General features: G+C 46.9%; 1 protein-coding gene across 1 annotated transcript in view; it reads left to right on the forward strand.

The window, feature by feature from the left end:
* Positions 1 to 17300, forward strand: part of SLC5A5 (solute carrier family 5 member 5) — a 66942-nt gene that overhangs the window by 29980 nt on the left and 19662 nt on the right. The window contains exons 10-11 of the mRNA XM_085639642.1: positions 8987 to 9057; positions 9690 to 9776. Coding sequence (XP_085495768.1) covers positions 8987 to 9057; positions 9690 to 9776 — 158 coding nt within the window. The remainder of the gene's footprint in view (positions 1 to 8986; positions 9058 to 9689; positions 9777 to 17300) is intronic.

Here is a 17300-nt window from a genome sequence, read left to right on the forward strand (position 1 = left end):
GTGGGGAGGGGGGGAGGGAGTTAAGGGGAGAGCATGAGAGAAGGAGATGAGAGAGAGATACAGAATGAGTGAGCAGAAGAGAGGTGGAGAAAGGGTAAGGGAAGAGAGAGGAAATAAAGAAGCAAAGAGGAGTATGGGATAGAGAGAAGAGATAAAGATGGAGAGAGTGAAAGAAGTAGGGCAGGGTAGAACGCTATGATGAGAAAGAAAGAAAAAGAGAGGGAAATGGACATCCAATAAAAGAGAGCGCAAGAGAGAGTGAGAGAAAGGGAAACACCGAGAAGCAAAATGTGTAGCCCAGCACTCTATACCTCAAGCCGGGCCTGTAACTACATCACCCTGAACAATGCACCACTCATTACCAGACCTGTAACTGCGGTAATCTTGTGATCAGGAATCTATGTAAGGATGTCACTGGAAGTGCTGCTCTTTTCTTAGGTAATTCTGACTTCACAAAGCTCGCCAACCCAAGGTCTTTGTCAGTCATTGTGACCGTATCCACCAGCCAGGGAAGGCAGCTCTCTAGCGCCTACCAACAATTAGATGACATAGTGTGAGCTATACTCACCAATAAGCATAACTTCTGGGGAGAGTTCTTCGCTTCATAACATGCCACAGAGACTCAAGGACCATGACTGCTCTCTACATATATGTGTGAATGAAGAAGCAGCCCTGCCAACACACGGTGCCACCGTGAGCCACTGATATCAGTTCCCTTCACACGGTCACCCAGTAAAGGCCGATATCAAATGGTGTATCATGAGGTGGACTGTAAGCAAGGAACCAGGCCTTGTTTTTTTTTTTACCTCATTGGGCATTTCCCAGGTGTGCTGGGGATATTGGAGACCCGTCTTTTAATCCCAGGGCCCCTGCTGACGCCTTTGCCACTTTATTACAACAGGCACCATGAGGGTGTAAGCAAAGAGAGAGGGGGGTCGAAGGAGGCAGGATGGGGAGAGATCAGAGGGATAAGAGAAGGACAGAGACAGAAAAAGACTGGACAGAAGGGGGGGGGGGGAGAGGGAGAGAGGAAGGAAGGAGACAGGATGGGGAGAGACCAGAGGAAGAAGAGAGAATAGAAGGACAGAGACAGAAACAGACTAGATAGAAGGGGGGGAGAGAGAGAAAGAGAGAGTCAGAGAGAGAGAGAGAGAGAGAGAGAGAGAGAGAGAGAGGGAGAATATGGGGAGGGATCAGAGGAAGAGGAGAGAAGAGAAGGACAGAGACAGACTGGATTGAAGGGGGAGAGAGAGGGAGAGAGGACGGAAGGAGACAGGATGGGGAGAGATCAGAGGAAGAAGAGAGAAGAGAAGGACAGAGACAGAAACAAACTGGATAGAAGGGGAGAGAGAGAGAGGGAGAGAAAGAGAGAGAGGAAGGAAGGAGACAGGATGGGGAGGGATCAGAGGAAGAGGAGAGGAGAGAAGGACAAAGACAGAAAAAGACTGGACAGAAGGGGGGAGGGAGAGAGGAAGGGAGGAGACAGGATGGGGAGAGATAAGAGGAAGAAGAGGGAAGGACAGAGACAGAAACAAACTGGATAGAAGGGGGGAGAGAGAGAGAGAGAGAGAGTGAGAGAGTGAGAGAGAGAGGAAGGAAGGAGACATGATGGGGAGGGATCAGAGGGAGAGGAGAGTAGGACAGAGACAGAAAAAGACTGGACAGAAGGGGAGGGAGAGGGAGAGAGGAAGGAAGGAGACAGGATGGGGAGAGATCAGAGGAAGAAGAGAGAAGAGAAGGACAGAGACAGAAAAAGACTGGATAGAAGGGGAGCGAGAGCCAGAGAGAGAGAGAGTGAGAGTGAGAGAGAGAGTGAGAGAGAGAGAGGAGGGGAGGAGACATGATGGGGAGGGATCAGAGGTAGAGGAGAGAAGGACAGAGACAGAAAAAGACTGGACAGAAGGGGAGGGAGAGGGAGAGAGGAAGGAAGGAGACAGGATGGGGAGGGATCAGAGGAAGAGGAGAGGAGAGAAGGACAGAGACAGAAACAGACTGGATAGAAGGGGGAGAGAGAGGGAGAGAGGAAGGAAGGAGACAGGGTGGGGAGAGATCAGAGGAAGAAGCGAGAAGAGAAGGACAGAGACAGAAACAGACTGGATAGAAGGGAAGAGAGAGCGAGAGAGTGAGAGAGAGAGAGAGGAAGGAAGGAGACAGGATGGGGAGTGATCAGAGGAAGAGGAGAAGAGAGAAGGACAGAGACAGAAACAGACTGGATAGAAGGGGAGAGCGAATAAGATATTGTGTGTATGTGTGAGAGAGAGAGAGAGAGAGAGAGAGAGAGAGAGAAAGAGAGAGAGAGGAAGGAAGGAGACACGATGGGGAGGGATCAGAGGAAGAGGAGAGGAGAGAAGGACAGAGACAGAAACAGACTGGATAGAAGGGGGAGAGAGAGGGAGAGAGGAAGGAAGGAGACAGGGTGGGGAGAGATCAGAGGAAGAAGCGAGAAGAGAAGGACAGAGACAGAAACAGACTGGATAGAAGGGAAGAGAGAGCGAGAGAGTGAGAGAGAGAGAGAGAGGAAGGAAGGAGACAGGATGGGGAGTGATCAGAGGAAGAGGAGAAGAGAGAAGGACAGAGACAGAAACAGACTGGATAGAAGGCTGGAGAGAGAGGGAGAGAAGGAAGGAGACAGGACGGGAAGAGATCAGAGGAAGAAGAGAGAAGAGAAGGACAGAGACAGAAACAAACTGGATAGAAGGGGAGAGAAGGTGAGAGAGAGTGAGAGAGAGAGGAAGGAAGGAGACATGATGGGGAGGGATCAGAGGAAGAGAAGAGAAGAGAAGGACAGAGACAGAAACAGACTGGATAGAAGGGGGAGAGAGAGGGAGAGAGGACGGAAGAAGACAGGATGGGGAGAGATCAGAGGAAGAAGAGAGAAGAGAAGGACAGAGACAGAAACAGAATGGATAGAAGGGGAGAGAGAGCGAGAGAGTGAGAGAGCGAGAGAGTGAGAGAGAGAGAGAGAGAGAGAGAAGGAAGGAAGGAGACAGGATGGGTAGGGATCAGAGGAAGAGGAGTGGAGAGAAGGACAGAGACAGAAAAAGACTGGGCAGAAGGGGGAGAGGGAGAGAGGAAGGAAGGAGACAGGATGGGGAGAGATCAGAGGAAGAAGAGGGAAGGACAGAGACAGAAAGAAACTGGATAGAAGGGGAGAGAGAGCGAGAGAGAGAGAGTGAGAGAGAGAGGGGAAGGAAGGAAACAGGGTGGGGAGGGATCAGAGGAAGAGGAGAGGAGAGAAGGACAGAGACAGAAAAAAACTGGATAGAAGGGGAGAGAGAGCGAGAGAGTGAGTGTGAGAGAGAGAGAGAGCGAGAGGAAGGAAGGAGACTGGATGGGGAGGGATCAGAGGAAGAGGAGAGGAGAGAAGGACAGAGACTGAATAGAAGGGGGTAGAGAGAGGGAGAGAGGAAGGAAGGAGACAGGATGGGGAGAGATCAGAGAAAGAAGAGGGCCTTGCCTTAGGCCCAATTTTTAGTAACGCAGAAAATAACGTTTGTAAAGATTGGTCATGATATGTTTAATTATGGATAGGAAACCTTTGTATTAGAGTTATGTAAATGTTAGCCACTTGATATCTGTAAACTTATCATTTGTAATCTGTGTAAAGTGTATTTTCTGCTATGTGTTTTAAAAATGTAATTTTTTTAATGTTTATTAATTTTGTATAATAAATACGGCCGGGTGGTGTCACGCCCCCTGCCTCCAAAGACTTCCCCCCTGTCACGGGTTTTCATTGTGGGGAGGAGGGGGTTTAGGGAGTACCTGGCCATACAGAAACAGACTGGATAGAAGGGGAGAGAGAGCGAGAGAGTGAGTGAGTGAGAGAGAGAGAGAGAGAGAGAGAGAGAGAGAGAGAGAGAGAGAGGAAGGAAGGAGACAGGATGGGGAGGGATCAGAGTAAGAAGAGAGAAGAGAAGGAGAGAGACAGAAACAGACTGGGTAGAAGGGGAGAGAGAGAGAGGGAGAGAGGAAGGAAGGAGACAGGATGTGGAGAGATCGGAGAGCGGGAAGAAGTGACCTAGCCTGGTTTGTACTCATTTGCCAAGACTTCTTTTGCTTCATAGTCCGGCCCTGCAGAAACCCCTGCCCAGAGTGGGCTTCCAGCTCGTGTTTGGATCCTCTGCACCCCACAGACATCGGCAGAAGACGTAGAAGCTTTTGTTTCCATATCTTGGGGGGCCGTGGGGAGTAAAAGCGCCCCACAAGTAATGTCCAGCACAAAGCCCTGCCCTTCCATGGCCGCCCCACCTCTCACATGGGTGGCGATGATTGGAAGTAGGTCGGTCTGAAGGAGTTACATTTCAAGAGACGCGTGGCCAGTGGTTTGTCAGCATCAATGACTCCTCGCCCCTCAGGGTTCCTCAGAGCAGGCTACAGGGAAGGACACGAGCGGCCACACATTGAGTCAACAGCAGACATCGGAAGGGAACATGTACTCATGGAGCACGTCAGATATTGGAGCTGACAAGAGCATCGGGCGGTGCTGTCTGTCAGAATATTACAGAAGAAAAAAAATTCACATAACTATCAGGCAACAAATATTGTTCACAAATGCATCGTCCCATTGGGTGTAGATTTACTACTACTAATCTTATTGGGAAAAATATTAGTAAACGAAATTTAGGACACAATATGTGATATTACTTATCACAGTGTCTATTTGTCTGTCTCACTTTTTAAACTTTTTAAATATGCGCCATTTATTCACTTCTTACCTCCTAGCTGTTGCTAAGCGGTCCCGTTCCGCCACGGCGTGTGCCGCTTGAGCGGAGGGACCTGCTTTGCATATCAATTATACTCCCACCGGAAATGAGGTGTTTCGTTGGTTAGCGTTGCAGACGATGCTGCTCCTTTTTCACGCCCTTCCTCTCTTTATAATCCAAGAAGCAGGGCCGCTGGCGCGCCAAAGGTATGCCCATCTGTGCCCGTCCGCGCCTGGCCCTTGCCAGACGTTGGACAACAGACCTTCTGTTCGTTTCCCCTTCTGCTTCCATCTCTACTCGCTCCTTCCTCTCTTTACTTACTTCACCATTCACTGTCCCATACCAATGGCAACCCAAGCCTCACAAGTGAAGAACTCAGGGCACTAAACATGTTCAGTCCTCTTCAGAGGTCCATGATAACCTTCCCGACAGCTTGTCCTTCCAAAGTGGAGGTGGTAAATGCTTTAACTGAACCGGTCCCTCATTCCAAACCATGTCCAACCAAGTCTGCAGGCTGTAACCTGACTGACCAAGCTAAACAACTAACGGGGTTATATTGTAACGCCTGCTCAATTCCAAAACATTCCCTGGAAATATGGAGCCTGCTAGACTCCGAAACGACTGACCTATTTTTCGTTACAGAAACCTGGCTCCATGAGGCGCTCCCTTCCCGAAATTTCAATAACATTCCCTTCTGACTATCTACTGATTAGACTTGACAGGAATAATAGGAGAGGTGGTGGCCTAGCAATTGCATTCAAGGCCCACTCTAAGATCAGCATAATGGAAACCTTACTCTTGGAATGGGGTGAACTCTGCATTTTAAGAATAGAGAACACCACCAAGGGAACATGGAGAGGTGCCTTAGTCTACCGACCCCCCGGCATTCAAACCAACTTCACCAAAAACTTGATGGAGACCATTGCACCTCATGTATTAGCGGCCGACAACTTTCTTCTAATCAGTGATTTCAATTTTCATGCTGAACTTTTAACTGACACTAACACCTGTCAATTGATTTCCAGTCTCAATACTCTAGGTCTTTGTGAATTGGTAACAAGGCCCACCCACTCAGCAGGTCATACCCTTGACTTCCTGTTCACCAACTCCCCTCAAATCAAAGTGGAGCACCCTATTCCAGTCCTTTGGTCGGACTACCACTTATTAAAATTCTCGTTACAGTATGTCTCTACCCACCGTATTGTTCGCGGAGAACAGAAATGGAGCAGACCCTGGAAGAAAGTTAGCTTAGCTACCTTTTCTTCCCACTTCAGCCCCCGCCCTCTATCAACACCGACAACATAAATCTTGCAGTTGAAACCTATGAGAAGGCAATTACCCAAGCCCTCGACACTATCGCCTCCTCACCATAGTAAAACACAAGCACAAAATGTCACCTTGGTTCACTGAAGCCTTAAAATCTAACAAACTGGCGAGTAGAAAGGCCAAACGAAAATGGAGGTATCCAAAAAGCATTGAGGATAACGCAGGCATACAAATCTGTACACAGACACTATCTTGCCAATATTTAAAATAGCCACTAAACAAATCACATCAGTGATAGAATAAATAAGGCCGCCAATTCACACAAAGAACTTTATAAAATATCAAAAGAATTTACTAGTCCTGCTGCATGCCAGTCTGAATATCCTGCTTCACAGGATTGGGTGGACACATTGTCCACCTTTTTCGAGGAAAAGATCAACACTATCCACAGCTTCTTTCCTAAACAGATATATGAACATCATTACCACCAGTCAGACTGAGATCCCGTACCCACTTCAATCTCTCTAAATGAATGCACCATATTCACACAAGAGGATGTTAGCACAGCCCTTTCCAAGGTCAAATCAGGCTCCCCACCCGACCCAGTCTCACCTCATATTTTGTCCATCATTGAACTAGCTCTTTTGGAAAGCCTCACTGACCTTTTCAATCTATCTTTAAGTCATGCAACGGTTCCCACAAAATGGAAAGCAGCTATGGTTAAGCCTATTTTAAAAACCTACCGCAGACCCTAAGGAACCCAATAGCTATCGGCCCATTTCTCTTCTCCCTTTTTTGGGGAAAGTCCTCAAGTCTATAATCAATAAGCAACTCCCAACCTTTATAGAGAGCAACAAATGGTTGGACCTCTACCAATTGGGTTTCTGGGCAGCTCACAGCACTGAAACCTCGATGGTAGAGGTAGTAGATAACATTAGACTCACCCTGGACACTGGACAGTAAGCCATGTTGGTCCTACTAGATCTATCTGCTGCTTTTGACACCATCTCCCACAGGACTCTAGTGAATCGACTGTGGGAGATGGGATTCAGGGGAACTGCCTTAAACTGGCTCAGGAGTTACTTAACTGACCCTTCATCAACGGTTCATATTGGTACCTTCGTCTCTCGTAGCCAACTGATTGATAAGGGTGTCCCCCAGGGTTCCCTTCTAAGTCCTACGCTCTTCAACCTATATGTGGCACCCCTAGCAAGAGTGATTAGATCTCACGGATTTGACACCGTGTCATATGCAGAGGACACCCAACTACTAATCACTCTCTGCCTTGATTTAACTGACACCAAACTCCGATTCATAAAGTGCATGACCGACATCAATGCCTGGATGTTAACCAATCATTTGCAGCTCAATGCTAGCAAGACGGAGATTATCCTTTTTTGGAAATCCCAAGCTTTATGGTCCAGTGACTGGTGGCCTTCCAATCTCGGCCCCTGTCCTTCTCCCAAACTGGTGGTCCGTAACCTTGGTGTGCAGATAGACAACAACCTGTCTATGAAAGACCATGTTACTCGTGTGACGGACATCTGCTATAGTCTAATGCGTAGTCTTCGTAAGATCTTTCAATGGATCCTAGTTGCATCTAGGATGCCACTGGTCCAAGGCCTAATTATCAGTCTGCTCTACTACGGAAACGCCCTGATGGCTTCCATTAATGAAGAGCTTCTTACCAAACTGCAAGTGTTACAGAACACTGCCGCCAGACTTGTATTACATCTACCTTCACGGTCTCTGTCAACTCCAAGTCTGAGAGTTCTCCACTGGCTTCCCATCAGAAAACATATCCGTTTTAAGATCAACTGTCTTGTTCACAAAACCATTCATGGGAACAGGCCACGCTATCTTGTCAAAAAGCTTATCTGGTACCAACCCACCAGAACACTTAGGTCCTCAACCAGACACCTCCTTACCCCCTTCAAGATTCGCACCGCCAGGAATGGCGGAAGATCATTTTCTTGCCTTGCCCCTACTCTGTGGAATCTTCTCCCACTGCACCTACGTATGGAAACTGATCACAGTTGCGAAGAAATCTAAAAACCTGGCTGTTCTGATCTCTCTTCTTCAGGCTGACATTGCGCCCTCCTTCCGTCTCCAGGGTTTTTGGCCAGCGCTCTGAGACTCATGGGTGAAAAGTGCGCTTAATAAAATCGTATGACTATGACTAATATTTATGTCAGACGCTATTCTGACTTATGTAGGGTTCCACACCTTCTGGGAGGCGAAAAGAGCAATAAAAGAAGAGCAACAGAGAGTAAGCACTAAAGAAGATATGAAAGTGATTGAGGAAGAGTGACGGATGAAGGAGGCGTGAAAGAAAATGCAACAGATTAGAAGTAGAGTCAGAAAGATATTGAGACAGAAAGAAGTGAGTGTGGGGAGGACAGGCCCAGAAAGGAAGAAAGGATGACATTAAATGAGTGAGTCAGGGAAACACAAATGTGACAGAGAAAAAGTGATATGCAGTGGATTTATGGCAATTAGATAACCCTGCCCACTCTCACATGCCATCCACTTAGCAAGCCCACTCCTCTACATCCCTGGCATGGCCACTGGTTGCCCCCCTAAAAGGGGAGCCATCATGACACTAACACTTCCCTGAAATGCAGGACAGTCCTGGATTCACACCACAGTGGACTCTACATCCATGGCTTCCTCACAAGATGCCACTTTCTGTGACACCACTGCATATGGCACTTCCTGTGACATCTCTTCCTGTGAAATCACTTTCTGTGAGATCACTTCTTGTGCGTTTTCTTTCATATTCATTCATGAGCTGCTTCAGGAGTGTATACAGGTTGACACCCCTACCAGTCGTCTTAAAAAAAATCCTCACCTTTATTTAATATTACCCACATTTCCTCCCCATACCATCAACTGGCTTGCTGCTGGTCTTTTTGCAGGGGTGTACTACATACTATTGTTAATTCATCCATCAATCCATAAATACATGTTTTTTGATGATTGAAGATTAATACATCTCTCGCATCCTTTTATTTCAGCATTGCTGTATGGCACCCTGTGCATCACAGTGGCCGCGCTGTCTTCCCTGCTGGGTGGTGGGGTGCTGCAGGTAAGAGTGGCTTACAATAATTCCCTGGCCTAGAAGAGGTGGACTTGTGTTCATGAGCCAGAAGTAACTGGGCCTTGGAGGTGAACTTCGCTCCATTCGCAGAGTTTTCTGCACTCTGCAGAGCACGCAGAGTTGCGAAAAACTCCACTCTGTGTTTTTATCTTGCTCGTGCTCACCAACGTAAAGTTGGTAAGCGCGAGCCAGGAAAGTCCAGCGCTAGACCACCTCCCAGCAACATTTCTCAACGAGGGCAGTTGCGGATGGTCAAGACCGCTTGCGCTGAGAAACCACCCGCTTGCGTTGAGTAAGCTGCCACTCAAGTCGAACATCTACCTGAGCGGCAGAAAAAAGGAGCACCCTCTTGCGCTGCGCATGGTGTGGTTTGCGCTGATTTTCCAGTGTGGGACAAACACACGGTGCTAAAAATCAGAGTGACCGGCGCGACCCAACGCACTCCGCCGCTTGCGGAACTCCATGTAGTACGGCGTATTTTTGGGGTCACTTAGCAGAGATCCGTGTAGCGGAACGCCGCCCATGCCTAGTCATAACCAGGAGTCTGACTGTGTCCACGTTTTCCTGTGCACCCTAGATTTGCACATGTCTTTTAATCACCACTTCCTTCTCTACTGCAGGGCTCCTTCACCGTCATGGGGGTGATGAGTGGGCCTTTGCTTGGCGCTTTCATCCTCGGCATCTTCATCCCACCCACCAATACCCCGGTAAGTCGGAAGGTTTGTTTTCACCACTACAAAGCTTGTTTATGTATTGTGTAAGTATGTATGTGTATGTGTATATATGTATGTATGTGCATTTGTAAAGTGAAGAACCAGATAGTGAGCAGAGGGGACCTGAACAAGGGTGGGGGAACCCAGAGTTAGGTCTCAGGATTCTGTACAGCAAAACCGGATATTGCAGGGCGATGAATCTTACTGTGGGCAGATGTTGCATCCTTTGAAGAGTCGCATCTTTAACCCCTTTATGAACTGCAGAAAGGGAGGAGCATTTCTGAAGCTAATGGGGATGTTGTTCCAGATTTTAGGGTACTATAAAGAGAAGGCTAGTCTTCTGTTTTACTTTGAGCTGCAGTTTTTTTCCTCATTTGACGATGTATGTGGGGTGGAGTGGTCCCGCAAGGGTAGTTAATCCTCCGGGGGTCATAAGGCGCGCTGTAGAGTCTATTATGACTCTGAGAGCACTACTGGGGTTTTCGGATTTTCGCAGGCCATTGTTTTATTAAGAAGTCAGTTTCAAGGAGGAAAGATGTCACATTCTTCTGGAGATGGCACCATGCTCTTTGAAGGCAAGGGCAGTGTCCGGGGTGGTTCCCATTGATTTGTCAATGGGTGACATCAACGAGTTTCATTTTGGGAAGCCAAGCTAAGCTGTGATGTGCTGTTCTACTGATCATGACACATTCTGTCTTGGTCAGGTTTAGTAGACAGAGGAGACCTAGTCAGAATTCTGGGAAAGCCAGACTGGATTCAAGAAGATCCATTTGACAGGCATGGAGCTCTGTCTGAGTTGTGCAACTAGAAAGGATGTGAAGTGACTACTCTCGGTTACAGTACATGTCAGAAAAGCATTAGCAAAAATATCATCTAACAAAGATATTGTGCCATTAGGTACAGATTTTATATTATTAACTCCAATGGGTGATAATTTTGTAGCCAATCATAAAGGAGGAACTGAGGGCTTTTTAGACAGGTCCAGCATACATTGCCTAACAATAATAAAGATACAAAAGGTATGCTGTTCCTAATATCGAGACAAGGGAAAACTGTTTTTTTGTGGTCATGAAGTGTAGGAGGATGAGGATTCCTCCTCTTGGAATATAGGGCCCTCTAACACCCGGCAAGGAGTCATGCTTCATCATATGGGCTGCTCCTCGTCAGGTCGGCGCTGCAATATCTGACAGGCTCCCTATGAGGGGCTCTTTGGCGGAGATCTTTTATTCCAAATGCCGTTTGGTGCCGTGGGGATGAGGGGCCTAATTAGGGTAGATGAAAGTGTGGAGGTGTTTAACCTGAAAGAAATTTCAAAACAGGTAAGGGAGTACCAGCGAAGACTATTTTAACCAATGGGTCTCCCACCCTGATTTAAAGAAACAAAGGCGCATGTCTGAGATTATGTCTCAGGTAGGGCGCTCTATTGTGCGGTCAAAATGTTTCTCGTCTGGTAGTTAAACAATCTGGTGGCGATTCGTCAGGACCTAATAAAATCAAATCTATCTACACGTGGATGGTTGTATGGTGTGATCTACCCTTTTAAACCAACCTAACACATGCTATGTGTAGTACCTGATAGCATATGACCAACCTGGTAAAGGAATAAAAACAGTTATTAGAACTAGATGTACCAGTTTAAACAAAACTCTTGTGTTTCCTGTGTGACAAGCTCACAGCACACAGTGGTGATGACTAAAAACATACGTAACGTGAGTGCCATGTGGGTGACTTTCTGTTGGACCCGGCCTCGTGGCGTGTCCCATCCAGACCTGTAGCGACACCAGACTGACCTCTACACCCCACACGGCCCTGATTAATGCAGCCTATCCGACCCAGTCCACACCTGGTCCCCCACAGAACCCGGGGCTACCCACGTCCTTCCCTCCATCTTCCCGACACCGGACACCTTCCCCCTCCATCGGCCTCGCGGCCTCCAGTGACCAGGCCCCGCACCCCAGATGGCCGCCCTCGACCCAAGCGCAACCCAGGCCTAGTCGCGCCATGCCGGCTGGGGGGAGAGAGAGCTCCTGGTGAGCAGAAGAGGGAGGAGTAGTTTCACTCACACCTGGCCTCCTCTCAAGAGATAGTTTCGATCGCCTCTCCGGCCACCCTGAGGGCTGGCTCCACGCCTGCTGCGTGTCTGGGATCCCTCCCGATCCCGCCTTGAAAGGATCAAAGGGCTGCGTGGCAGGAACCCCCAAGAAACGACCCCCAGGCGCTAAGACCCCTGCCCGTGAGGACTCCGGACATCAAAGAGGAGTCGACCTATAACAAGGGGCGCTCTGGGGCCCTCGGCAGTTGAATCCTGGAACGAAAAGAGCCCTGCTGATGTGGTCGCGGCTGAACGAACATCCTCCCAAGGTCCGACGGAACTCTTGGAACCTCGGTGAGCCCTGCAGACAGTGTCGCGGCTCCACCTGGCAGAGACGGACTTCTGCCTAAAACATCCGAGCCCTGCTGACGTGGTGGCGGCTCCCCTTGCAACCTTGAGAACTCTGAGCCCTGCTGACCGACTCGCGGCTCCTTGAAGATTGTCCGGCCTCCAACACCCTTACTCGAGCCCTGCAGACTTGGTCGCAACTCAAGAGACATTCTGGTCCGGCTGGGCCCCAAAGATCGTATCGTATCCCCCGGCTCGAGGATTGAGAGCCGTGCGCCGGATACGCACCTGCATTGACCCAGATCCTAAGACTGTCCCGCTACCCCTACCCCAACCGAGAATTTGTGAGCCCTTGCTCTACTTGTACAGACGCCTCTGTGGATCATAAAGGTCCTGATATTTCTAGATAAAGAATACGTACTTCAGAATCTACAGTGTGGTGTCTCTGTGTTGCATGGTGCTAAATCAGCGTGTACGATCTTAGGTACGGGACCCAGCCCTGAGGGGGTCTCCTGCCAGTGCTCGGCTACCTCTCCCGGGAAAGGCGGGTCGCAGGGTGGTCAGGTACATATTCTGTCCTTCCCTGAGGCTGGCCCTTCTAACACTCTCACAAACATTTTATCATGAGGATTACACAGGCGCATCTGGTGGAACACCACCATAGTTGCAGAAGGAATTGATGAACTCACCCTAGTTGGGTTTCTCTATCTACTTCATCGATACCTGGCAGGTATCTCACAAGGAATTTCCTTGTGTGCTGTGTGGGTTGTGGATTAAAAGAAACAAAAATTAGAGCATATCACATAAACTATGTGATTACGGTGTGTTAAGCAATGCAGGAGTCTTTCGAACTAGTAACTATGTTACTAGGGGTTGACAATAAAATACGGTGAGTAACGGGCTTCGCCGCTACCATGAACGACCTGGGCATGAGTTGAGTAAGTATTACTTTGCTTCAAAATAACAGCACTAGTATTGGTGTAGGTATAGCATATCTGGTCTATAAATAATCTAAAAACAAATTGTATGCGGCGGGGCTGTCAGAGCTATGGGTGTGTACCGTGATGTTGAGCAGACTAGTTATGCAGCAGCTGAGGCTTCCCAATGTATGGGCAAATAATAAAGGTATCTGATCAATATTACCTACAAGAGCACAGTGTATTGTGCCATAGTGTACTCACGTTTTGCAAAGTCCACAAAAGGCCGGCCGACCTACCCTCTTCTGCCGGGATCGGGAGGTGCCGGGACGTCCAGCAGGCTTGTTTAAATTACTGTGAGTGACTCAAGTGGAGTTGGCGGGAACCTTCCGGTCGATTCACAGCCTGCACTAGACTGTTACAGTTTTTGCAGAAATACGTGGGGGCCATTTTGGAAGATGTTTAATCCTGGTAAAAAATTACCACCATCTTTGAATGGTTTTTGAGTTTACCCGGTGGTATGGAGCAGTTAGTGTGATTCATTGCGTGTTATATTCTCATGTACGCGAAATATTTGAAAAACTTGGGCCGTGACATAATCGTAAACCCATATTTGTATCAGTGGTGTGAGTCAATCGGTTAGTGTGATTCATTGTGTGTTATATTATCGTGTATGCCACATATTTGAGAAACTTAGGCCATGATATAATCCATATTTGTATCAGTGGTGTGAATCGCTCTATGGTTTGCGCTGCTGTAATACCTCATGTATGGTTAGGGGTAGTGCTAATACGTACTCTGGGGTTAGTTTATGTGTACTGGCATGACAAAATGTTTTGCATTATTGGTTTCTAAGCATGTCAAGTGGTTAATGTGCTCTAGGGAATATCTTCAACCAACCCTTGTGTGCTGGTTGATAAACGATAGACCCATCTCTGTTCTTTCGAAAACAGGGCTCCTTTGTTATTCTTGGGGTACGCCTCTAGTATTACCCATCGCAGGGAGTCAGGTGAATGTTGGAGTTGGGAAAAATGTGTACACATTTTTGTGTTGAGCTTGTGACATCAGAAATAACGACGATGTTCTGTGATGCCTGTTTTCACAGATCTGGTGGTCATACCTATTTATCTTAGATCACATGGGCAGGTGATCATATAGATACAGTTGGATGTATTGCAGTTAGTGTGTGCACATATTTCCCATGTGAAAGAGTCTGAAAAGTTTATGGTTTTGGTAACTGCAGTGAATGCACACACTATGCAAGTTCCGCATGAGTAGTGGCCCTGAACTGGCGGCAAGTCCCACAGTTTCCATTGTGACATCTCTTTCTGTGGCTTAGGTCTCATATGTATTAGCATATCTTTAAAATTCTGTGTGCTCATGAATGCAAATCTAGGAATATCTAATTCCAAGGACCCTGTGCTTAATATGCCCCAGTGTTTTTTAATCGCATTCCTGATTTTGTTGGAATCAGGTGTATAGGTGGTAACACATGTGAGAGTGTCAGTTTGTTCTTTCTCTCTGGGTTCAAGTAGAGCCTCGTGGTTGTTGTTCCTAGCTCATTTTTTTGGAAACCGAATAATACAAAACTTTTGTCATGCCAGTACAAATAAACTAACCCCAAAGTATGTATTAGCACTACCCCTAACCATACATGAGGTAATACAGAAGCGCAAACCATAGAGCGATTCACACCACTGATACAAATATGGAGTATATCAAGGCCTACGTTTCTCAAATATGTGGCATACACGATAATATAACACGCAATGAATCACACTAACCGAATGATTCACACCACTGATACATATATGGGTCTACGATTATATCACGGCCCAAGTTTTTAAAATATTTCGCACACATGAGAATATAACACGTAATGAATCACACTAACTGCTCCATACCACCGGGTAAACTCAAAAACCATTCTAAGATGGCGGTCATTTTTTACCAGGATTAAACATCTTCCAAGATGGCCCCCATGTATATCTGCAAAAGCTGTAACAGTCTAGTGCAGGCTGCGAATCAACTGGAAGGTTCCCGCCAATTCCACTTGAGTCACTCAAAGTATTTAAACAAGCCTGCTGGACGTCCCGGCACCTCCTGATCTCGGCATAAGAGGGTAGGTCGGCCGGCCTTTTGCGGACTTTGCAAAACGTGAGTACACTATGGCACAATACACTGTGCTCTTGTAGGTAATATTGATCAGATAAATTTATTATTTGCCCATACATTGGGAAGCCTCAGCTGCTGTATAACTAGTCTGCTCAACATCACGCTAGACACCCACAGCTCTGACAGACCCGCCGCATACAATTTGTTTTTAGATTATTTATAGACCAGATATGCTACACCTACACCAATACTAGTGCTGTTACTTTGAAGCAAAGTAATACTCATGCCCGGGCTGTTCGTGGTAGCGGCGAAGCCCGTTACTCACCGTATTTTATTGTCAACCCCTAGTAACATCGTTACTAGTTCGAAAGACTCCTGCATTGCTTAACACATCTTAATCACATAGTTGATGTGATATGCTCTAATTTTTGTTTCTTTTAATCCACAACCCACGCAGCACACAAGGAAATTCCTTGTGAGATACCTGCCGGGTATCGATGAAGTAGATAGAGAAACCCAACTAGGGTGAGTTCATCAATTCCTTCTGCAACTATGGTGGTGTTCCACCAGATGCGCCTGTGTAATCCTCACGATAAAATGTTTGTGAGAGTCACCCACATGACACTCACGTTACGTATGTTTTTAGTCATCACCACTGTGTGCTGTGAGCTTGTCACAGGGAACACAAGAGTTTTGTTTAAACTGGTACAGCTGATTCTAATAACTGTTTTTATTCCTTTACCAGGTTGGTCATATGCTATCAGGTACTACACAAAGCATGTGTTAGGTTGGTTTAAAAGGGTAGATCACACCATACAACCACCCACTTGTAGATTGATTTTATTTTATTAGGTCCTGACGAATCGCCAACAGATTGTTTAACTACCAGACGAGAAACATTTTGACCGCACAATAGAGCGCCCTACCTGAGACATAATCTCAGACATGCGCCTTTGTTTCTTTTAATCAGGGTGGGAGACCCATTTATTTAAATAGTCTTCGCGGGTACTCCCTTACCTGTTTTAAAATTTATTTTAGGTTATACACCTCCACACTTTCATCTACACTAATTAGGTCCCTCACCCCCACGGCACCAAACGGCATTTGGAATAAAAAATCTCCGCCAAAGAGTTCCTCATAGGGAGCCCGTCAGGTATTGCAGCTCCGATCTGACGAGGAGCAGCCCATATGATGAAGCATGACTCCTTGCCGGGTGTTAGAGGGCCCTATATTCCAAGAGGAGGAATCCTCATCCTCCTACACTTGATGACCACATAAAACCAGTTTTCCCTTGTCTCGATATTAGGAATAGCATACCTTTTGTACCCTGATAATTTTGTAGACAATGTTTAGGACACAATAGTTCTGTCAGATAATATTTTGTTTACAATATTCTAGCCGCAGACTCCCATTAGAAACTCCTTCCTTGGTAATCAGTTTGAATAATAGAATCCAGAGAAGTGTGTGTCAAAACACCACCTCGATGACACACAACACAATATTCTTCTTATAACCAATGTCTGAAAACGTTCCTCTACTCAATTGTTTCTGAAAGATCTGATGCACAGGCCGAACTGACAAGATTTCTTTACATCCTGACATGGCACAGATTTACATATGTACACATATCAGTAATTCAGAAACCTATTGCGCGTTTTTTCTTTTTTTTCTTCATGGGCAAAAAATATTTCCCTGTGAAAAAACCCATCCTTCGCATCTTCGCCAGTTTGGGAGGCACCCTTTGCCCATAGTACCCTGGAAAGGAACTTACTCCTGCCTTTGACTGGAAAACATCTTTCACAATTTATGTGGTGGAAATGGATCAGGAAAGAAGTTTGTGAGCATCCACAAACCCTTGAGTTGGTGAGTGTTCCCAAACATTCCCGAGCATCCAGGCCTTGGGAAGGCCTTCTCCCCAGCCCCAGAGCGGGATACAGAGAGGCATAATATTACACCATTGTTGCACAATATTATGCATGGGCAAATCCATTTAAAAGTGCAAGTTCACTGTTTGTGAATTCAATGCACTCGAGATTAACGCCATTGGTACATGTGTCGAACGGACATGTGCATATGGCCCTGTGAATCGGTCCCTAGTAGTTCAAG

The sequence above is a fragment of the Triturus cristatus genome, chromosome 12 (genome assembly GCF_964204655.1).
Source record: "Triturus cristatus chromosome 12, aTriCri1.1, whole genome shotgun sequence".
Lineage (NCBI taxonomy): Eukaryota > Metazoa > Chordata > Amphibia > Caudata > Salamandridae > Triturus > Triturus cristatus.